The 20,546-nt window shown below is 51.3% G+C and overlaps 8 protein-coding genes across 8 annotated transcripts; 5 read left to right on the top strand and 3 right to left on the bottom strand.

Annotated features, from left to right (window-relative positions):
• The first annotated feature begins 678 nt into the window (after positions 1-678).
• K441DRAFT_638241 (uncharacterized protein) lies at positions 679-3,490 on the top strand. The gene is made up of 2 exons (XM_067646532.1): positions 679-3,012; positions 3,080-3,490. Exons 1-2 carry the CDS (start codon positions 1,144-1,146, stop codon positions 3,335-3,337), a joined length of 2,127 nt encoding a protein of 708 aa, XP_067503110.1. The 5' UTR covers positions 679-1,143; the 3' UTR covers positions 3,338-3,490.
• Positions 3,391-4,341, top strand: K441DRAFT_141816 (uncharacterized protein). Its single transcript, XM_067640129.1, has 3 exons — positions 3,391-3,396; positions 3,455-4,075; positions 4,141-4,341. The coding sequence occupies exons 2-3, from the start codon at positions 3,547-3,549 to the stop codon at positions 4,146-4,148; spliced, it is 537 nt and encodes a 178-aa protein (XP_067503111.1). The 5' UTR covers positions 3,391-3,396; positions 3,455-3,546; the 3' UTR covers positions 4,149-4,341.
• A 1,013-nt stretch (positions 4,342-5,354) lies between these two features.
• K441DRAFT_141914 (uncharacterized protein) lies at positions 5,355-8,205 on the top strand. Its single transcript, XM_067640131.1, has 4 exons — positions 5,355-5,367; positions 5,422-7,554; positions 7,726-8,024; positions 8,084-8,205. Exons 2-3 carry the CDS (start codon positions 5,659-5,661, stop codon positions 7,978-7,980), a joined length of 2,151 nt encoding a protein of 716 aa, XP_067503112.1. The 5' UTR covers positions 5,355-5,367; positions 5,422-5,658; the 3' UTR covers positions 7,981-8,024; positions 8,084-8,205.
• Positions 7,979-8,973, top strand: K441DRAFT_638244 (uncharacterized protein). The gene is made up of 2 exons (XM_067646533.1): positions 7,979-8,682; positions 8,744-8,973. The coding sequence occupies exons 1-2, from the start codon at positions 8,023-8,025 to the stop codon at positions 8,789-8,791; spliced, it is 708 nt and encodes a 235-aa protein (XP_067503113.1). The 5' UTR covers positions 7,979-8,022; the 3' UTR covers positions 8,792-8,973.
• A 796-nt stretch (positions 8,974-9,769) lies between these two features.
• Positions 9,770-11,623, bottom strand: K441DRAFT_141883 (uncharacterized protein). The gene has a single exon (XM_067640130.1). The coding sequence runs from the start codon at positions 11,193-11,195 to the stop codon at positions 10,047-10,049; it is 1,149 nt and encodes a 382-aa protein (XP_067503114.1). The 5' UTR covers positions 11,196-11,623; the 3' UTR covers positions 9,770-10,046.
• Positions 11,624-12,099: 476 nt separating this feature from the next.
• Positions 12,100-13,209, bottom strand: K441DRAFT_687784 (aldolase; the record flags this gene model as incomplete). The annotated part of the gene is made up of 1 exon (XM_067652126.1): positions 12,100-13,209. One exon carries the CDS (start codon positions 13,207-13,209, stop codon positions 12,100-12,102), a length of 1,110 nt encoding a protein of 369 aa, XP_067503115.1.
• Positions 13,210-13,955: 746 nt separating this feature from the next.
• K441DRAFT_678211 (uncharacterized protein) lies at positions 13,956-15,584 on the bottom strand (the record flags this gene model as incomplete). The annotated part of the gene is made up of 6 exons (XM_067651139.1): positions 13,956-14,304; positions 14,458-14,652; positions 14,706-14,760; positions 14,826-15,189; positions 15,264-15,393; positions 15,433-15,584. 6 exons carry the CDS (start codon positions 15,582-15,584, stop codon positions 13,956-13,958), a joined length of 1,245 nt encoding a protein of 414 aa, XP_067503116.1.
• Positions 15,585-19,216: 3,632 nt separating this feature from the next.
• Positions 19,217-20,480, top strand: K441DRAFT_142013 (uncharacterized protein). The gene has a single exon (XM_067640132.1). The coding sequence runs from the start codon at positions 19,713-19,715 to the stop codon at positions 20,355-20,357; it is 645 nt and encodes a 214-aa protein (XP_067503117.1). The 5' UTR covers positions 19,217-19,712; the 3' UTR covers positions 20,358-20,480.
• Positions 20,481-20,546: the final 66 nt, after the last annotated feature.

A 20,546-nucleotide genomic window follows, 5' to 3' on the forward strand; every position in this document is an offset into this window, starting at 1 on the left:
ACATTCTAAGGTTCCTATTGGTAGTTCCAACTTTGGAAGGTTTGTTTGGGGGCAATGCACGTGACAACAGACGACTAAGGATTCTGTCCCCGGATCTCGTTGCCTCACATCTCTCACAGTAACTGTCTTGCCGTCTAATTACTTGAACGCCCAATACGTGTGTGTCCCCGGACTCCTGCGACTAATTCCCGACAGTGACTGCTGTAGAGAACCAGGTGGGGCCAAGCATGGAATTCTTTGATTCGACAGCTGCAGCTTTGCGGCACAGCGACTGCAAATTACAGCTTGTACGAGCTCCGGCTTCTCCCCCCCCAGTGTACGCGCGCAACACACACCCAATTTCACTAACAATTAGTCAAGTGCAATATCCAGCATAGACACTGTGCACTTATAAAAAAGGCTATGCACTGGCAAGCAATGTATGTGCACTGGTGTGTTACGAGCGCCGGAGCTCGTACAAGTTGTAAAGTGTTTCGTCTCCGCGCTTCAATCGGCGCTTCCATTGCGTCACGCGCGATCTTGCTACACCCCATCGCCTAAGCGTGATTATGAGCAAGAAATGGTAGGCCAATTGACCACTAGCATTCATACCCTAATGGTTTCATCACTTTTGCCGCCGAGGCGGGACAGGCTTGTCCCAAATTCGTTGCAGGGGCAAGCCAAACAGGAAGCCAATATGGATGCCGCTTGGGCCCAGTTGGTCTCCAAATGTATCCATCTGCTCTCCGTAAGACTGACGAAAACGACTAGCGGTTCGTTTGCTAAAGCAGACCTGGTATCTTGACTTTCAAAATCTATTTTTGAGTAACTGATAGACACAGGTGGCTTATATTATTGGCCAAGAATGGCGGAGATTCGTTCACGGTCATGGACGGGACATCCTGACTGACCCGCACCCGCCGAGNCATGTGTGAGCCGTTCGCTTTGGGCAGGAAGGGGCTGGGTTCAAACCGTTTTATGAGGCCATCAGTGGTGCGGCCTCTTTATATACAACCCAGTGCAGCCTCAAAGGAAAATCGATTCTTGCCCTCAAATCCTTCATAATCGTTCTATTGTTCTTCCATCGAATTTTTATTTACCCCATTCCTGTTTTCAACCATTGAAACCTCAAAGAAGCACTCGTAAACCGCAAATCTCTCACCAATGGCTTCAGACAGTCTGAAAGACACTTCGCTTGATCAGCTTCACTCCAAGGAGCAAGCCCAGCTTCTGAACGCCATTGACGAGCTCCGAGCTCAAGGCATTAGCAGACACATAGGTCTTCCACAACTCATTGTGTGCGGCGATCAATCATCCGGGAAGAGTTCTGTTCTGGAAGGGCTTACCCGGCTACGTTTTCCAACAAAGGATGTTCTTTGCACGACTTTCGCGACTGAGCTAGCGCTTCGCAGAGCTCCTTACGAGCGCATCTCCTGTAGTATTAAGCCTGGAAGTTCGCGAAGCCCAGCAGAGAAAGAGCACCTCAGCGAATTTCGGGCGGCATTTACCTCCGCAGATGAATTTCCCTCTATAATCGAAGAGGCGAGGAAGCGCATGCAGACGGGATCCCGTCTCTCTAATGCTAATTCCTTCTCCAACGACGTTCTTCAGATCGAAATCAGTGGTCCTGATCGCTCCCCCCTAACAATCGTCGACCTTCCTGGATTAATACACTATCAGAATGAAAAGCAAACTGCTAGGGATGTCGAAACAGTTAAGGAGCTTGTGACTTCCTACATGAAAAATCCACGAAGTATTATACTCGCAGTCATATCTGCAAAGAGCGAACGCGCCACTCAGATTGTCCTTAAATATGCTGGGGAAATTGATCCGGAGGGCTCTCGGACTTTGGGAATCATTACTAAGCCTGACACTCTGGATGCAGGTGGAGAAGGAGAGCAGAGCTATGTCGATTTAGCTAGAGACAAAATAGTCAAGCTTCGGCTCGGCTGGCATGTTGTGAAAAACCGAGATTTTAACATGCGTGACAGCTCAGACGCGGAAAGAGACGAAGCAGAACGAAAATTCTTCTCTGAAAGAGTATGGGCGTCTCTACCTGACGCTAATGTTGGCATCGATGCCCTACGTACGAAGCTCGGTCAAGTTCTTTTGCGGCAAATCCGTTCGGAGCTCCCTTTTCTGCAGGATGACCTGAAAGCCGCAATTTCGGAGAGCCGAGCGCAGCGCAAAAAGCTTGGGAACCCTCGTGTCAGCAAAAAAGATCTGCAGCTCTACCTTAATGGTATAAGTCAGCAGTATCAGACTCTTACCGTGTCTGCTCTTGAGGGTACATACCGCAACACTTTCTTCAAGCTTTCAAACCCACATGGGTATGCAAGACGACTCCGTGCGGTAGTGCAGAACATGAACAAGGAATTTGCACTTCTCATGTATGAAAAAGGCCATAGGTGGGAAATCATACATGATAACGGGAAGGGAGAATCGAAGAACTTGAGGCTCCCTAGTCTTCTGGAGATGGGAATTGAGGACCCTGAAGAAATTACAAGGTCGAAATATCTTGAACAAATTAGCAATCTTGTGCAGCAAAGTAGAGGCCCTGAGCTTCCTACCACTGCCAATCCATCACTTATCGGAGATCTCTTCCGCGAGCAAGCGGAGCGTTGGGAACTACTAGCTCGATTCCATATTGAAAGGGTCTGCAAAGCTGTTAAGTACTTCTTGGAGGCCTGCTTGCACCATTTGACCGACCCGAATACCTTCAACGCGCTACTTTTTGAGCTCGTCGAGCCTACCATGGAAAATAGAAAACGCGATCTCGAGATAAAGCTTCAAGAGTTATTGACACCTCACAATTCCTGTCACCCAGTCACTTACGACCCAAACTTTGTGAAAGAAATTAAGCGACTACGAAGCAACCGTTATGGTCGAAACGACTCTAACAGCAATCCAAAATACAATAGTCACCGAAAGAATCCAGAAAATGTCGGCGAAGAGCTGTTATCTGATGATGAAGAATCTCCGGATAACTTCGCAGTTGCAGAAATACTTGATAGAATGGAGGCCTATTACAAGGTATTGTAGCACTTCATTTCCTTTGCTTCTTCTTGCACTAGAATTGATTACTAATTCTTCTAATCAGACTGCCATCACTGTTTTCATCAGTAATATCGCAGTACTTGGTATCGAAAATTGCTTGATTGCTAGCCTGCCGGATTTATTTTCGTCTGAAACAATTCTGAGGATGGAGGATGAACAGCTCGAGGCTATTGCTGCGGAGTCCGAGGACATAAGATTGGAACGAGCGATGCTTGATGAAAAGATCAAGGACCTAGAAAAAGGCTTGCACACCATCGGCCGCCAAGCTAGTCTATTACCCAGTGGTATGTCTCAATATTGAATATAGGTCATGTGCTTCAGTTGTATACTATTATCTCAAGAATGGTATTGAAAGATGTTGTCAGGGAAACGTAATCCAGAATCTTATCTAAACAGTTACTAACTTACAATACCTTAGATTTACGGAAGAACCGTGGTTCCTCTGCGGAGACACCCAATATTCAAATCTCCACAGTCATTCCATCTACGCCATCTCTAATAGATGCCCAAATGCCCTTTGACCAGGCGAGCATCGCTGGCAATGAGCTCAGTCCAGCCTCTGGCCCAAGAACACCAGTACGACAAGCGAATCGACTTTCGCAGTCAAGAGGACCATCTCCCAACGATGCGGAAACGAGCGACCAGCTATCTTCTATGCTTGGCAACTTGAGTGTCAATCCCAGCCCTTCGAATACTCGATCTGTGTCGCGTTCAGCTTCACCGTTTCGAGGATTCGGAGAATTCATGTCACAAAACGGAGATGAGCTGGCGCCCGGCTTTAAAACATCGAATTCCACCAGAGTCGGTAGGTCTTATTCCGCACCTGAGGAGAGTGACGAAGAGAACCTAGGTGTTCCTACTCCACCACGATCTGTAGGAGGGAAGTCTCCCAATGCTAGAGCGTCCCGGCAATCATTCGCATCATTTTCGGGGAGGACAAGGCCACTAGGTGAATTAACCCCTCCATTTCATAAGTTACCCACCGGTAGTGGTCGTATGGATCATTTCTATTCCATCACCGCTGACGTTGATCACCTCGGTAAATCTTTCGAGGTTAGATACCGTTAGTTGCTCTGAGCGTTCTTGGCTGACTGGGATTTTTAGGAGCTTAGGTTAGACGATTACAACAATGGTCGCTGGTACGGTGATCCAGTGGAGACATGAGGGGCGCCTTCCCAGATTTCCAGCGAGTTTGAATTTTGATAAGGGTAAAGCGGATGCTAGGAGTGATTCTGCTTCACGTTTCTTTGGGTTTTATTTTCCTTACATGTATCATGCGCAGAGTAACCTTGTGTCCTTCGGCTTAGCTAGGCCGTAGCGGATTGTATGTAAGTAAAATGACATACTCTCATATACCTGCCAAAAATGTTCCTAACCATCACTTCGAACGGTTGTTAGGCCTTAAGAACCCTTTTTCTTCTGGAGAAAAGTCAGACATTTTATTTCCGGCGCCAGAACCTACATGTGTGAAAATGTGTCGTTAAGAACAAGCACAATTCAAAAATGGCTTTTTGTTGAGAACTTACCTTTTTGGCATATTGATACTCAATGGTTACATACCTACGTTAATGGGAATGCCCAATGAAACCGGCTCGGAAGGATCCCTGGATGTCAAAGCACGATATCCGTGCGCAGGTGTTCGTGCATTGCGAACTCCTCAGCTTCAACCTCATCTCTGCCTTGAAATAGCCTTCTGCCCGAAGTCGCTATTCCACCTTCCAATTGTGGACATCCGAGGCTCGATGACTCGCTGACGAAACACAATCAGCAATCAAAGCTGTGGAGACGTCGGTTACAGCATCGTTTTGATTCGACTTCTGCAGCCTTGCGGCACAGCAGCTGGCTGCCGTATGTTTCGTCCCGCGCCTCCGCTGATCACGGCACTTGCACTGCCACGTGCATTTGGACTGTGCTCAGCCCCGTTTCCAAGGATACATACTATTGTCTAAGTGTATAAAGCAATTGACCCCTATTTTCCACAGCGTCTCAAGTTTATTGCCCGGTTCAGGCAGATTTCATTTCCAAGTCAGATCCACCCCAAAGACAGTCTTTCACTAGTATTATAAGCTGATTTCTATTCAAGCTTGAAAGTGTCCCGCTATAGTTGTGAAGATGTAAATAATAGTAAACAATTATTTAGGGGATATACCACGGTAGCCCGTAATAGGCCGATTCTGTTCCTGACAAAGCCTGACGGACGGCCTAGACATTTTAGTAGACGCACGGCTTACGTTACCCGACCAATAAACGTTCTAATTTTGCCACAGCTTGTGCGGCCTGACACATCCCCTGTGTGCACGCGGCGAGCATCAACTTCCGCTAACTAGTCAAGTGCGTCACCCAGCGTAGATCCCAAGAAAAGCCGTGAACTTATAAAGTCTTTAGCTTTTAATCTTAATTGCAAGTGTTAAACTTCAAGTTTTCTAGTTTGTAAAGAACCGAAATTAAATGTCCACCACGTGTGCACAATAGGGGACGCCGGAGGCAGCACAAGCTGTATTCCCCGTAGAGTTGTCTCTTCACCTGAACACCATCAACTCCTCCTTTCGCGCTATTTTTTCACTGAGCGCATTTTATCTTCTTTTATCTACTAGAGCTACCAAGTTAAGGCTCCTTGTCAATATGGCCGCTCTACAGGAAGCCTTGGCTGGTACGGCTCTGGATAAACTCCAGACAGAGGACCAAACGAAACTGCTTAATGTTATTGATCGGCTCAGGTCTCAAGGCGTTGGTGGTCTTCTTAAGGATGGCCTTCCTCAACTTATTGTTTGTGGCGATCAGTCCTCTGGAAAGAGCTCCGTTCTAGATGCTTTAACCGGAGTTCGCTTTCCCACCAAGAGCGATATCTGCACTACTTTTGCAACCGAGATCGTACTGCGGAGAACCGTTAGGACAAGAATCGCCACTAAGATTAAGCCTGGGCCGTCTCGACAAGGTGAAGGCAGAAAACGTCTGGAACAATTCCAAAACTCCTTTTCTTCTTTCGATCAGTTCCCCACCCTGATCGATTCAGCAAGAGAATGCATGAGAGCAAATACCAATTCAAGCGCAAACGCCATATTCGATGATATTCTTCAAGTCGAGATTAACGGTCCTGATCTGAATCCTTTAACAATAGTTGACCTCCCCGGCATAATACAATACCAAAACGACCAACCGTCCAATAAAGATGTCAAGCTTGTAGAAGATCTTGTCCGAGGTTACATGAGGCAGGAGAACAGCATCATTCTCGCTATTGTATCTGCGCAAAACGACAAAGCCAACCAAGCTGTGCTACGGTATGCAAAAGAAATCGTCCAGGACGGCAGGCGAACATTGGGAATTATCACCAAGCCTGACACATTGGAGCCTGGCTCAGAGAAGGAACAAAAGTATTTAGAGCTTCCCAAGAACGAAGAAATTCCATTCCAGTATGGCTGGCATATCGTCAAAAACCGAAGCTTCCAGACACGAGATATCACCAACGGGGAGCGAGACGAGCAAGAAAAGCAGTTTTTTGAAGGAAGTGTGTGGGCTGAATTACCAAAATCTCGTGTCATACTTGGCATTGATGCTCTACGGAAGAAGCTCAGCACGATTCTTTTGGATCACATACGTGCGCAACTGCCGTCTATCTTGAAAACACTCCATCGTGATATCGGAGAAACTGAGTCGCAATTAGGGAAGCTCGGTAAAGCCCGTTCAACGGTGACCGATCAACAAGATTATCTTATTGGCATCAGCAGCCAATTCGGGCGACTAACCGGCGCGGCTCTTAGAGGAGATTACCATAGCGATATATTCTTCAACAATCTATCAGTCCCAGAAGAACGCAAGAAAAGACTGAGGGCAACAGTCCGAAACCTCAACGAAGGCTTTGCTGATCTCATGCTCCGAAAAGGACATAGGTGGGAGATATTGGATGACAAAGATCTATTTAAGATGAGCCCGCCTAATCAAAGCGAAGGCCCGCAAGCTATAATTCGGTCCAAATTTATTCGGGAAAATGTTAGGGAGCTCGCCCGCCATAACAGAGGTCAAGAACTCGACGGAACCCCCAATCCACTGCTGATTGGGTGTCTATTCCGTCAACAATCAGAACCATGGGAAGAGATTGCAACTCACCATTTACTGGATGTCACCGCAGCTGTAAAGGAATTTCTCGATTTAACATTTGGCCATTTAACCCCTGACGAGAGAATGTGCGACAAACTTTTGGGAAAGCTTATCGATCCTATCATCGATACTCGAAAGAAACATGTCTTGAGCAAGCTTCAAGAACTGCTTACTCCTTACAAGGTCTACGAACCCATGAACATAGATCCTCAGTTTTCACGGACTGTGCAAACTCTGACTGACAAGCGAGCAAATGATGAGGCCGTCAAGAACTTGCAAAAACACTTCGGGAAGGACAAGCAAAATCCATTTGCTGAGAAGCCGACCTCGGAGCTCATGGACATGGCTTTTACTGCAGAGCCTGATATTAGTGATATATATGGTTGCTCGACGAGTCTTGATCGTATGAAAGCCTACTATAAGGTACATGGACTCTTTTACTATGATTATACCAAGTACTTCCCTCGATTTCTACTCTTAGCATGTACATGGGTCTCCATTTCAAGGCTATTATGGCGGCTCGCCCATTATAAGTCATATTCCCAGTAGCCATGCACTTCGACTACCAAGAATCAGGACTAACTATTCAATCAGACAGCGATAACTCTCTTCATAAATAATGTCGCGTCACTGGCGGTCGAGCAATGCCTTCTCGCTGGGCTTGAAAACATCTTCACGCCTGCGAGTATTAGAGCAATCAGCCCCGAAAAGCTGGAGGCGGTCGCCGGCGAGTCTCAGGACAGCAAGGCTGAGAGGATTCGTCTGACTACTAAACTGGAGGAGTTAGAGGCTGGGCTTAAAATTATCATTGAAGAAAGTCCCCGTGGTAGGTTTTTCTTTTTTGAGTAGCATAATCAACTTTTCATTTATGGTTTCTTAATTGCCAAAGATATGTTCGTGCCTTCGCATCTAAATAAAACGTATCGGTCAACTAACTCATTTCTTTCTACAGAAACACTCAGAAATGCAGACCTAATCAATGGAACTCCTAATTTGAGAAATGCCTTCACGGCGGCGAAGAAATTTACCACTGCAGACCCCGCCATCTTTGACTTTCTATCTCAAACACCACAACCAGGAAAACCAAAGGAATCATTTGCATGGGAACTCGGAACTCTATTTGGAAACGCCCACACGAACACTAGGCAAGCACCAATACTTCCCACACCGGTAAAAAACGCTCCCTCTGATAGTCCAGTTAACTTCAGTGCCCCTCCGCCAAAGCCATCCACCCCGCTGTTTAGCGCACTTCAGGTGAAAGATCCGAAAGGCAGCAATGCGTCTGGATCGCTGGCGAGTACATCGAAGCCGAGTGGAAGTAACTTGTTTGGAGCAGCAAGTCCTTCACCAGCGCAGTCAACGGCGAGTTCGAGTATTCCAAATGTTCTTGCGGCTGTATCGAAGGGAACCGGGCTTGGATCTTCAGCTCTCTCGCCAGGAACTCATAAAGCAGGTAAATCACCTCCTTTCCATATCAGGAGTGACGCTGGTATCATAGCATGCCAGCAGGCTATCACATCTGACCCTATGTACAGCCAGTTCTCATTTGAGGTCAGACATTTTCACTCGCGGTGTTTAGCGTGAGTGATTAGGGGCTAACTGAATTGTGCAGGAACATAGACTAGCAGATTACAAAAGTGGCTATCGGATATTATTCTAGTGATATAATATATGGTCATTGTATGCGCTGACTTTGGAGGCATAGTAGATGACGAATGATGTTCTCTTATTTACGTCGCTTTCCATTCTCCATGATACGCGGGCTTGGCGTGACATTGGTATCATAAACAAAATGCTTATTTGCTCTTTCCTTCCACTGTTGAGGTGATGAATCACATCTTTCCTCCCTATGGCCTGACCCATCCATGCAAAGCAAGCCTTTGTGAGATAATCATCTCCCGCTGTGACTCTCTCATGTCACATCTCGGGGTCCTTTGCCATCGGATTCACATGGCAAGGGTAGGTGCTGCTGGAGGTCAGTGGCGTGAGCTGACGAGTCGCTGCGGCTAAACACTTATTAAAGCCTGGCCACGGAACGCCTCTTTCTTGTGCCACCGTCACTCGGAGTCGCCACCGATCGTGAGAGGAGATGGGGGTGGCGTTCATAATGAGCTGAAATGATCGAATGATCGACACTGGAGTCAATACTGGGGCAGACCTAAGCTCAGGGGGCACAGCATATCTTGTATCACTGAACCTGTGCCAACTACCCTTGTCGGGGAATGGTGATGACCATGAAGACCACCAACCAGTGACAAGGCAAAGCCGGTGAAAGGATTGTGATATTGTGATGGACATACTCAGCTGGACTTCCTTATCAGTACCGGACAGCCCATTCTTGCGGCGAGTTCGGGTTTTCATCAACACGCTACGCTCGGTCCAGTACCTGTCCGCTGGGCACAGCTCGTACCTCCATTCCACATTTCGAGCGCATGCCCGCTGTCATTGGTACGGAAAGAGGCGATCAAACGGCCATTAAACAGCCACCGAGCAGCGATCGATCAACCCCTCCTTCCTCAACCAGAGGGGCGGCGGTGACAGGTCCTACGCAGCCTCGTCACATATATCACATCCTTTTCGCGAATCGGAATTGACTTTTTTTTTGGCGAGGTACCGTTCAACTTTCGGCCCGAGCGAACCCAGCCGACATCACACACGTTTTCGAACGAGCTATCACAGTCTCAGATCCCGATGTGGGCCGATACCGGTCAATATTGTACTGCTTTCGTACCTGCAACTCCCAGGACTCAAGAAACAGGCAGGGCGTTACGCCTGAAACTCCCGCCGTCTGCCCACGGAACAAGGCGGGCGCGCAGGCGGGCGCGCCTGGCCCTCTTGTTGCCTCGCAGTTATCTCTATTGACTCAGCAGGGTTCTCGCGCGGGATGAATTGCCTTAAAGCACGACGTCTTGATGTCATTGACTGGTTTTCGTGCGTGGTGAGTGTTGGGCTGAGCAGCCTGAGCAGTTTGCGATATTTTTTTTTCCTTCTGCCCCCCTCCCTTCCCGAGCTGGCTCCGTAGTTGTTCGCTTCGCGATGGGCTTTACAGGGCTTTTTGGGTTTTGGTTTACTGGTTGCGGTTTGCTGTTGCGTGCCGTGCCCGCGCGCGCGCACGCGAGCGAGCGAGGAAAACAGCGAGCAAAGCAAGCCCCAATGCACGATTGCACGCCCCACAGCTCCATTACGCGGATGCTGCTCCGAAAACCCGTCAGCCTTACGAAGGACCAGTCAGCAGCAGGCCCCCTCGCTTCCCAGGCGGCCGTCCTGATCCTGCAAGTATCCCGTCCCAGATAACCTGCCAGGCAAGCCATTGGGGGAGGCGCGGCGGTCGGGTCGCTGGCTGACTGGGATTCGCTGCAAGGAGAAAAGAGAGAGGGAGAGAGCGGGAGGGACATGGAAGGGAGAACTGCACCCGAACTAGCAACGCCAGCTGGAGTGCGTTCACGCCACGAAAGCCATCTCTTAGGCCCTCCTCGCTGGGCCGGGAGGGAAAAACGAGCAATCGAGTCGCACAGCTGGGTGTGACTTTCTGGTACTTTGCCCTTTGGACAGCCACTAGAAGCCCGGCTTTTGGGGAGGGGGGTGATTTTCGCGAGGTGCAGCCCACAAAACCCGGCGCTGGGGCTGGGGGCGCCTCCATTTACGCCCCGTGACCGGAATCGCCCCGTACACCTCATCCCACCTGACGCTTCTGGCAAACCGACACCACCTACCGTGCTGTCTGTCCACCGCATCGGAAGCTCCGGACTGGATGTTCTCCCTTCGCGACAGGACGCTTCGAGAGCTGAGCTCTCAGCACGAGACTGCGCATAATCCGATGCTGCGGGCCAATTGCAGCGCGTCGTGGCCCTTTTCGCTCTCAATGGCAAAACCGCGGGGCCGGAGGCAGTGCAAGAGTGGGGAGCTGGCCGAGAAGCAGAGAGGCAGAAAAGCTGAACTAGAAAAAAAATATTCCAAACACGAAGAGAGAGGATAGGGTGAGGGGTAGGCTGCTGGGCTGCGAGGCCTCGCCGAACGTCACCGTGCAGCGCATTCGGCAGAGTGCAGCCATCCTTGCTTCCCATGCCGCCAAGGCAAGGCGCCGTGTGCGGTGCACAAAAAGCTGCGGTGCCGACTGACGGCAGGACGCACACAGGCGGAAGGACATGGAGTGGTCGAAAATAAACCGGCGCTAGCTTGCCGTCGTGGTTGTCGATCGCAAGTGGGAAGGCCAGCCTGGTTCACCACCAAAGCAGTGCCGCAGCCCACCCCCGATTTGTGCGACCACGTTATTTTTATGTAGCCCGGGATGTGCATCGCATAAAACGGGTTCGCATGCAATTGTTATTCGACAATTGGATCGGAGAAAAGACCGCAACCTGCGTCGGCTATCTCCGGCTTGTAATTCAATATCACGTCCCTTTCATGAATCCCTCCTTTGCGCACACGCACGCCCACGCAGTCAAGATTCAGGTGTGAGAGTCAAGTTTCATTGATTTACTTTTCCAAGCTATAGAAAAAAACAAAAATAAATAAAAAGGCGGTGTCATGATAATTAGAATATTTACAAAGCTTTTCTGTGGGGCTAGAAGAGAAGAACATTAATTATTTCTTGTGGATGTGAAACGACAGGTAGCTTTTTGGGGCCTCGCATTGCTTTTTGTTGTGCACAATTCCAGAGAAGATAACGCCCAGACCAGAGACCAGACCCAGAAAACGCCACCGGATTATGCACAAGCGTTCTACGCCGGGGAAGATGCCAGTGGTGAGAAGATGCAACAAATGATCGACGCCGCATGGCAAGCATTTCGAGAAGTGGGACAAGAGTGGGAGAAGAAGGGGTGGTCGCCGACTCGCAGCATTTTTTTTTTCCTACCACCTCCCCTTTCTCCTCTCGCCCTTTTGAAAGGCGAAGCAGAGACGTTGGGTATCATGATGCAAAGGCACGCTAAAACGGACGAGGAAGCATCAAACGACTCTCTCTCCATGTCATTCAAGCGACTTCTCGACCTTGACCAGCTCTTCGAACGCATCGCGCCACTTGCGGTTCTCCTCCTTGCCGGGTCTGGGGAGAGGCTTGCGCGCATATCCGCCGTACCCAAAGTACGACATGAGTGCGCTCTTGGTGCCAATGATGCCGCCCTGAATCGCGGCCCAGTCACCACGAGCCACGATGGCTTGCAGTTTGCGTGCCTCTTTCAGCTTGCCTGCCTCGAAGAGCTCTATTAGCTTAACGCAGGCCCTGGGGGCGATGTTCGCCATTCCGCCAATGACGCCCGACCCGCCCCCTACTAGGGTTTGCAGCGTGAAGTCGACAGAGCCGCCCATGCACATGAACCCGGAACCCGGCTCCGAGGGAGTCGCAGCACGCGTGGCAGCTGCAATGCGGTTCAGTTTGCCCGTGTTGCCGCAAGTCAACTTGCAACCCGTGATGTTGGGGTGCTGTGAGAGCTCGATGATGGCATCAGAGTTGAGGTCAAGCCCGGAAACAGCGCCGGGGTAGTTGTAGATGAGGATTGGGATAGGCGAGGAGCTGGCCACGTCCCGGAAGAAATTCATGATTGTCTCCTTGGAAAATAGACCTTGATAGTAGCCTGGTGGCAAAACCAATGCGTAGTCTCCGCCTGCGGAGGCTGCTTCATAGCATAGCTCAATGGTTTCTTTGGTTGATTGAGCTCCGCACCCTACGATCAGGGGCATGTCGCCGTAGTTTGCGTCATCTAGGGCTTTGCGGGTCGTGCTTGTGATGAGGTTTCGTTCGCTGTGTGAGAGATGCACAGCTTCGCCATTGGACCCCTGGGTGGTAATGCCGGCCACGCCGGCATCTGCTAGACGAACAGCGTGCTTGGCGGTGGTCTCGACATCGACGTCTTCGGTGACGGGGTCGAAGAAGGCTACGGTGGGGACGTAGATGCCCGGGACCAGCGAGCGGCGGATGCCCACGTCTGCTGATTCGACGGAGCTGGTCTCGAAGGCGTCATTGTAGTGGGCCATGCTGTAGATGGACTGCACAGCTTGGGAGTGGAGGGACAAGTTGCTGAAGTGTGTGCTTGACGAGAAGCTGTCTGCCGTGGAAGGTGCGTCGTTGTGCGGCGACATGGTAGCGAAAGGTAAATTGGGATTGGATGTAAGGCGGTCTTTATACTGCAATGGGACAGCTTTGTTTCTTTGAGGGAAGTGGCAGAGCAGTAGAGGGGATGGAGGGGGATGGAGGAATGGTACGGATACGTCAACAATAGCTCAAAGTGCCTACCGCGGACGGCCGATGGGACTTAAATAGTTCCACGGCCGGAGATGCTCAGCACACTCAATGCATTGGAGGAGTGTGGGGGTCCAGCTGACGGGTGGTCAGTGACGGGACTACTCGCGGGAGAGGCAAGGCGCGCAAGAATGCAATCGGCGGCGAAAAAGGCCTTTGAAAGGCATGCCTCATGAGGCAACCGACGCAGCGTCGCAAGAGCAAGGAGGCGGTGACTTGGAGGCGCTGGCCTGACCGCTGCTGATGCCAGGCACGCCTGTTTGCTCGATGGCCAGAGCCAATGGGTGTTGCAGCATGGGGCTGATTGAGGATGACGAGTTGCTTTTTCGGTTGCAGTGCGCAAGGAGGTGACTTTCAAACCGTCGTCGGATCTTTGCACTTGTAAGGGGGCACTCGCCTTGTGACGATCGCTGCAAGCGCAGGCCGGGCGCTGATAGGCAGATCACCGCCTCCGTCACACCCATGCGAAGAGACGGCGGGCTCAGCAAACGGTGCAGTTGGATGGCAGATGTGTAGTGTGGGGGTGGAGCAGATGCAGCGCAGGCTTCCCAAGCCCCCGTTGGCAGCGCCTAGCAGGCACTGTTCATCATCTGATGTCACGACCGCGACCCTGGGTTCTCTCCGAGTTCGCGCCGCCGCGTCCGTCGTGGCCGTCGTGGTCGTGGTCGTGGTCGATGCGCTTTTGGTCGTAGTGGCCCTTGTAGTGCCCTGAGCAGTGCCCCTTCGTGGAGCCACCATAACCCTCCCCGCAGCGTCCGAATGCAGAGGGTAACAGAAACTGAGGCCCGGAACGAGACGTGGCAGACAGTCGAGTGTCGACGGCGACAACGAGATGATGCTGAGTGCTGCCATACTCGCCCATGCTTTCCATGCTTTGCGCTCGACGGCGGCCAATTGTTGCATCCAATCCGCCCGTCCAGTCCGCCAGTTGAGTCCTGGCTTCCCCGGCGCATTGTCACAAGACCGTCAATACTCAGCGCGAAGTACCCGTTTTGGCCGCGCCGTTGTACTGTGACCACCAGACCACCAGGCGTAAGAATAGTGGTCCGCTCTTGCATGATGACGCCGAATGTCCAAATAAACCTTACCCCCACGCCCGCTTCTTGCTGTGGCGCTTTTGGGCCGTGACCGCCGCGTTCTCAGCGACCCCAGCGGCCTTGCTTGCTACAGAACCTGCCGGGCTCCCTCCAGTGCCGCTCTCCGCAGCCTCAAGGGAGGACTTGCATGCTGCTTTAGGCCATGGCCCAGAGCGTCCAGGGCCCATTGAGAGGCTCCATCGTCGGCTATTGAGATTGAGAAGCGCTGATTCCTACGACTCCTACACGCCGGCGCGAACTCAATTGCGCCATTCTCCACATTTGNACCGTCATGCCAGCGGTGGCAAGCAGTCGCTGCAATAATCGCATCAGTCGCAGTACTGGAAGCACGTTGAATCAAGCACGGCTGCCCGTCTCACAGCTACTACGGAGAGCCTCCCGAAGCTGCTCGCTCAACGTGCGACCCAGCGACATGGGCAGATCCAGCCTCTCATTGCTTTTTGGCACCCAGAGGCCAGGCTCGCCGCCGTGCGAGAGCCTTCGTTTGCTCGTTTGCTGCCGGTTCCTGAGCGGCGGAGGGGTCATAGCACCCACCCCCACGCCAGCTACGACGGCGGCCAGCAAATATAATAACAGAGGTATCGAATGTCTCCCGTACCCGTCCGGCAAAGCTACCGAAGGCCACGGAGTACTGTTACTGCAGCACTCCGTACCCGTACCCGTGCCCCGTACCTGTCTCCCTGGCGTCCACCAAAAAACATCCCCAAGCCCCTTGGCGCCCGCCTGCCTCTCAACATTAATCAATAATTAATCGCACGGGCAGTGAAAAATTTTCCTGCTGCAGCGCCCTCACCCACATGCGTGCGATGCGTGCAATGCGTGCGTCTCGTAACAGCGACCCCAGCGCTCGTTGTAGTATAGGGCCCGTTCCGGCGCGGTGCGGTGCAGCCGTCTTCGTTCGATGAGGGCGCTTCTGCGGTAACAACCCTAAGGCGGGTTGGCATGCATCCGGCAATACCTTATTACCCCACACTTTGTCGATCCAAGAAACATGGCGTCCCCGCTTCGTGCACTGCTGGGTCGATAGCTTTGCCGTCTGAGAACGGAGATGCCGTCTGACTCGCATGGCGCTTTCGACAGGGGCCGCAGGCCATGACTTCCTGCATCGAGCTATGCATTGCTGTGTGCAATTCAGAAGAGACAGCAGCCACAATTGCTGCCCAATGAGTAATGCACCCGGACGGATTCGAGGGAATGGGGCTGCTCTGGGCGCAGTGTCCTCGAACAATCGCGTTGCCATGNGACAAATCGACATCTACCTAGCAACTACCTTGCGGCTCACTATACAGGGGCCTATTATGCACATGGAGACCAAATGAAGTGCAGGTAAGGAGTCTATTCCGATTATCATTCGTCTTCTTTCGGGTTACCTTTCGGAGTGTGCAAGTTCGGCTTTTGCTCATTCACGAGGAGTTAGAACGCCTGGGAAGAGAAGGTATCGCGACTTGTCATTCCGCGGGTGAAAAGAAGCCAAGTGGATCTGTGGAGGCGCAAAATTTTCTCTACAAATGAAGCTAACGGGATAATTAGGAAATAACGACAAAGAAAAAACGGCAAAAGGGCTGCTTCTTCTACATGATTGCTGGAAGAAAAAGCCACCTCTTGCGCCTGAACACGAATTCGATTTTCTCTACGTCGCACCAACGGCTCAGCTCGTCAAATCGAACACCCTGGGACCCAGGGTGAAGGTCCGTAAATAGTATTGCCAAGCAGTCGTCCCGTTTCAGATATTCAACCGCCGAGATCCCCGTGCTTCTCCATGCTCATGTATTCTGATCTTTTCTCGGGAGTTCAATAGCCTCATCGATGAGTAACCGAAACTATCCTTTCCGACTTGCCATTTCTCAACCCGAGATTGAACATGCGTTGAGATATGTCATGTTCCTTGAGCTGATCGGGTTCACAAGCCAACAACATCTTCTGATCGACGACTTCGACTTGCAGATCCTTCAGGCCCGCAGAAACCCCCGAGGAAAAGCCATCGATATCCTGCACGCAGAATTGTAGAATGCCCTTCACGAAAGGCTCGACCGAGACTGGCTGCAGATCCTAGGTCTTTGCCACTCCACCCTCGAAGGCGCCTCGTTAGCGATTACGGTCAGATGGCATCTGACGGCGGGGCGCCAAGGGTGAGGTGGAGGACGAACGGGTTTCCAGCCACTTTCCTGTTTACTTGAACGTTGAGGAACCACTCTAAGTTCTCAGGACAATCTTGCCTCAATGATTAGCAATCAAGCTCAGGCCAGCTCTCGTAGAGTTCAACAAACAGGCTTGAAACACGGCTGTTATCCGAGGTGATTTTAACGCACTACGGACGGTTGAGGACGCCTACGATGGAATCACAACCCCCCGATCGACGATTACTAGGTATGTCTATGTATAGTTCTTAGGAGTTCTTGCCGTAGCATTTGTCCGAATTTTCCCGAAACGTTTCTATGAAACCGCATCAACAAGCTGTAGATGTCACTGATTATTCCCATGTTTTTGCAAGAATTCTGCCGTCATTTCCCGCTGAACGACGTAATCATCTCGCTGTACCACATCACAACTTGTTTTCAGACAGTCGATGATAGTTTGCCTCAGTCAGAGCATATGACCCAAATCAGCAAGCCCAAAGCAGTTCATGTGCAAGGCTCCACCTACAACTGGTTAGGAAATCCCTCAAACCTGCCGTACTCTCCAATGCGCAACATGGCGGTGAATCCTTCATGGCTGAGGTGCGGGTACATCCGCAGGCACGCGATTGGCAGAATGCTTACAGTTATGGAGCAAGGTGCCATCTATCAGGACTCTTGCATATTGCATATGTAGGTTGGGCCGTGATGCTGTCACCATCTGGCATGCGTACATTGGATCGTGGATGAGATAGCTGCAGACGTAGAAAAGATAGTAGTCTCCGCACCATTGAAAGTCAGCAGACACGGCAACGGGCCACGTTCCAAACGAGACGGAGAAGCATAAAAAGAAAGCATCAGGCCGCGACGCACGCGGTGGGCGGTTTTCCTGGGGTCGGTTCCGAGGGTTTGGAATCAAGCACGCAAACGAGATCGGTCGGTAGCGCTTTCACGAACTTCTCACCGACGTCCTTCGCCGCAACATTTACCAAGAAAGCCAAGCTTTGGCCATATCACGGCGAGGTCAGCCTTTTAGCTATCTCCGCGGGCTTCCCGTACTTCTTCTACGCTCGCTGAAGAACTCGGGGAAATGTTGAGAGGTATTTCCAAAATATTTGGCGAAGCGAAAACACCACATACCGTGCGGCAGGTGCCGTTTGCCTATTACCACGGCGGCGGGACCCAACTCTATGGGAATAGAGAAACAATGGCTTCGGTTAACTGCCTTTACCACGCGAGGAGCTCTTGCTCAAGCGTTTGGGCTGCTTCAAGATACTCAGCGCCTCATAGGACACGGTTGATGGAGTATCTGGCTGCGCGTCGGGCTGTCCCGGCACGATTCCCAACATCATCTATCAAGCCTTTGGGATTGCTCCCGATCATCTAACGTCTCCAACTACATGCATTAGTTGGCAGAACGCAAGATCGCTGGAACGCGCCGAGATTGGCTCTTTATTTCCCTCGGGAGGGTAGCTATGTCCGTCCAAGTACCATTTGCACGGCAAGAGCAATTATTCAACAAAGATGGCTCATAATACTACTTGCAGAGAAGCCCGATACAATTTCCGACATTGCTACACTAATTCAAGCGAATGCGGATACAGCGGGAGCTTGTCTACTTGTTACTCGGCGATCAGCTAGGATTAATGGCGTACTGACGGCATCCGCTATCTCCACATTGCTGACCCATTCGCGTTAGGAAATCCCAAAAGTCATCGCTCTTGCGGTGTAAAACACCACGTTTGTTTGGCGCCAGGTGGCCTAACCTGAGAATTGTGTAGTTCAAAAGATATCTCTGCGATACCCGGAAAAAGAGCCAATAGCGCATCGATATGTCGTTCTATTACAACCCTGCAATACCACACTCGAATACAAACGGGGGGCCTAAGACTCTAATTATCGTTTGAAAATAGCAAAAGACTGCGCTGGCGCAGCCTGCAACCTCTTGCAGCAGAAAAGCACATCAAAATACAACGCGGGGCTCCGATATTCTGCAAGTCAGACATACATATGTCGTCCCAAAACGTTGCTGCACAGGAGTTCGGAGTAACACGGTTTTGGGATCCGGTTACCGCGCCGCCGGGCCTGTGCCACGAGGGAAGGATGCGAAAAAAGAAAGAAACGTGGGTACGCTGAAACATGGCTGCAGCGCAAGCCAGGCGTCCGGATCAGCCCATCTCGGATCGGGTAGTACGTGAACTAGTCGATCTGACACTGCAGAGCTGCTCGGTGGCTGGCTTAACGTGATGCAATAATGCACCATTTTGCATTTGAGATTGACAAGCTTTTTATTTTTCACTGTTATGAGAGTCGACGGCCATCTCGGGTCGCATTGGTCTGTGCCGACTGCTGGCTTAGTACCTGTACTAGTGTTGGCAAACTCCGCGACTTCTTTCGACTGTCTCGGGGTTTCCCCCGGCTGTCATGTCAATGGTTTTTACGATGAGATTTGTGTATGTCGGTCGGCCGGTCGAGGATGACTGCTCTCCTCCCTAAATCGGGTCAGCGAGATCTACACCGAGCCGGTTGACTGTTCTAGAGGCCTTTCATGATCTTTCGCGACCGCGAAATGAATCAACGTCCTTCCCAGAGCTGATTCTCAACTCTTTCCTACCACTCATGCTGCTCGGCTTCTCTTAAATTTTCTTTCACTCTTAGCTTACAAAGAAGTTCCCTTACTATGTTATAGCGCTGGTAGAATGTAGCACTCTTATCTTGGCATCCTCACTCCCTAGCCTCGCCCACTTCATCCTGGAATCTGTAAATAGTTTCGGGAGATCACCCGCTAGCGAACGCCGGGTCGCGGCTAACCGCATGCACCGAGCAGGGCGTGCGCCCGCAGACGACCAAGGCGCCGCGGAGCCGTCTCAGCTGTCGTCACCAAACGCATCCCCAAGGCTGGTCTCTATCCTTTAGCAAGAGAAGCCAAAAGCCTTAGTAACATCGTGGGGTGCGAACTTATCTGGCCGGGTTCGGCGATATCAGCCAGCCCTGCGCACCGCGCGCCAGGCAACCCAGCGCTCGACGGCGAGATGTCACATTAGGCAGGTCGAGCAGTGATACACCGTTTGTGATCGCCCTTCCCTCCCGACCCGCTCCGCGATACAAGCACATTGCGCCGATTTGGGCGAGATGGCGGCGAGATGGCGGCGAGATGGCGGCGAGAATGCGATAGCTGCACACCGGATTTCCATTTGTCAACGCTATTGCCCGTCGCGCGTGTGGCTGGCGGATGGCATTCAGCCTCAAACGTGGATGCTGCCGTGCCCATTCGCTTTCGTTCCTTCATCCACCCCTCCCCACCCCCCTCTAAATGCTGACAACCACCCAAGAACTCACCAATCCCGCATGCATGAGGGGCCGCTCGTAGCGGTGAGAGCCGGTCCAGCTCACAGCTGTTGTTCCGACAAAGAAGAAAAGTTCCGATTTGGGGCTGGATGTGCTTTTTCGCGCGTTGCTTTGGTGGCTTCGGTAGGCTTGCAGCGCCTCAACGTGGCCCCTGGCAAAACCTGCTTTGAAGTGATTCAACTCCCGCCTCCTGCAGACATGCCGGCTTTTTTTCATACTTTCCCTTTTCTTTTTCCGCCGTCCTTGGTACTGGCTTGGAGGCCCTGCAAATTGGGATCATCGGGCCGCAATCTGACGGGATGTCTGGCCCGACGTACCGCCCGTTTTGGCTTCGGCTTGCAGGCCCTGAGATGTAAGGTCATATGCAGTGTTGGGTATATCTATGATTCCTTTTCTTGGCCATCTCCTAGGGGTGAAGGGGGGCCTTGAAATCAGAGCCGGGATTTACCGGGTTGCCAAGATGAAGACGAAGAATGAATAATGGGAGAGATAGACTTCAGGACAAAAGTTTGTTGGTCATTAGTGTGCAGCGAGTGAAATGGCCAAAAGTATTTTTTTGTGATTTTGTTCCTACCTACACCAAGTGCCCGTTACCAAACGCCCTGCCCCCCCCCTCCT

This window comes from Cenococcum geophilum (genome assembly GCF_001692895.1).
Source record: "Cenococcum geophilum 1.58 unplaced genomic scaffold K441scaffold_26, whole genome shotgun sequence".
NCBI lineage: Eukaryota > Fungi > Ascomycota > Dothideomycetes > Gloniales > Gloniaceae > Cenococcum > Cenococcum geophilum.

What these genes read in the sequence shown, in the direction of transcription:
- K441DRAFT_638241 (XM_067646532.1), top strand. Translation starts at nt 1,144, where the DNA reads ATGGCTTCAGACAGTCTGAAAGACACTTCGCTTGATCAGCTTCACTCC. An exon ending in GAATGGAGGCCTATTACAAG is followed by an intron (nt 3,013 to 3,079) that starts GTATTGTAGCAC and finishes TCTTCTAATCAG; the next exon opens with ACTGCCATCACTGTTTTCAT.
- K441DRAFT_141816 (XM_067640129.1), top strand. Translation starts at nt 3,547, where the DNA reads ATGCCCTTTGACCAGGCGAGCATCGCTGGCAATGAGCTCAGTCCAGCC.
- K441DRAFT_141914 (XM_067640131.1), top strand. Translation starts at nt 5,659, where the DNA reads ATGGCCGCTCTACAGGAAGCCTTGGCTGGTACGGCTCTGGATAAACTC. An exon ending in GTATGAAAGCCTACTATAAG is followed by an intron (nt 7,555 to 7,725) that starts GTACATGGACTC and finishes CTATTCAATCAG; the next exon opens with ACAGCGATAACTCTCTTCAT.
- K441DRAFT_638244 (XM_067646533.1), top strand. Translation starts at nt 8,023, where the DNA reads ATGTTCGTGCCTTCGCATCTAAATAAAACGTATCGGTCAACTAACTCA. An exon ending in ACAGCCAGTTCTCATTTGAG is followed by an intron (nt 8,683 to 8,743) that starts GTCAGACATTTT and finishes TGAATTGTGCAG; the next exon opens with GAACATAGACTAGCAGATTA.
- K441DRAFT_141883 (XM_067640130.1), bottom strand. Translation starts at nt 11,195, where the DNA reads ATGGGAAGCAAGGATGGCTGCACTCTGCCGAATGCGCTGCACGGTGAC.
- K441DRAFT_142013 (XM_067640132.1), top strand. Translation starts at nt 19,713, where the DNA reads ATGGCGGCGAGATGGCGGCGAGATGGCGGCGAGAATGCGATAGCTGCA.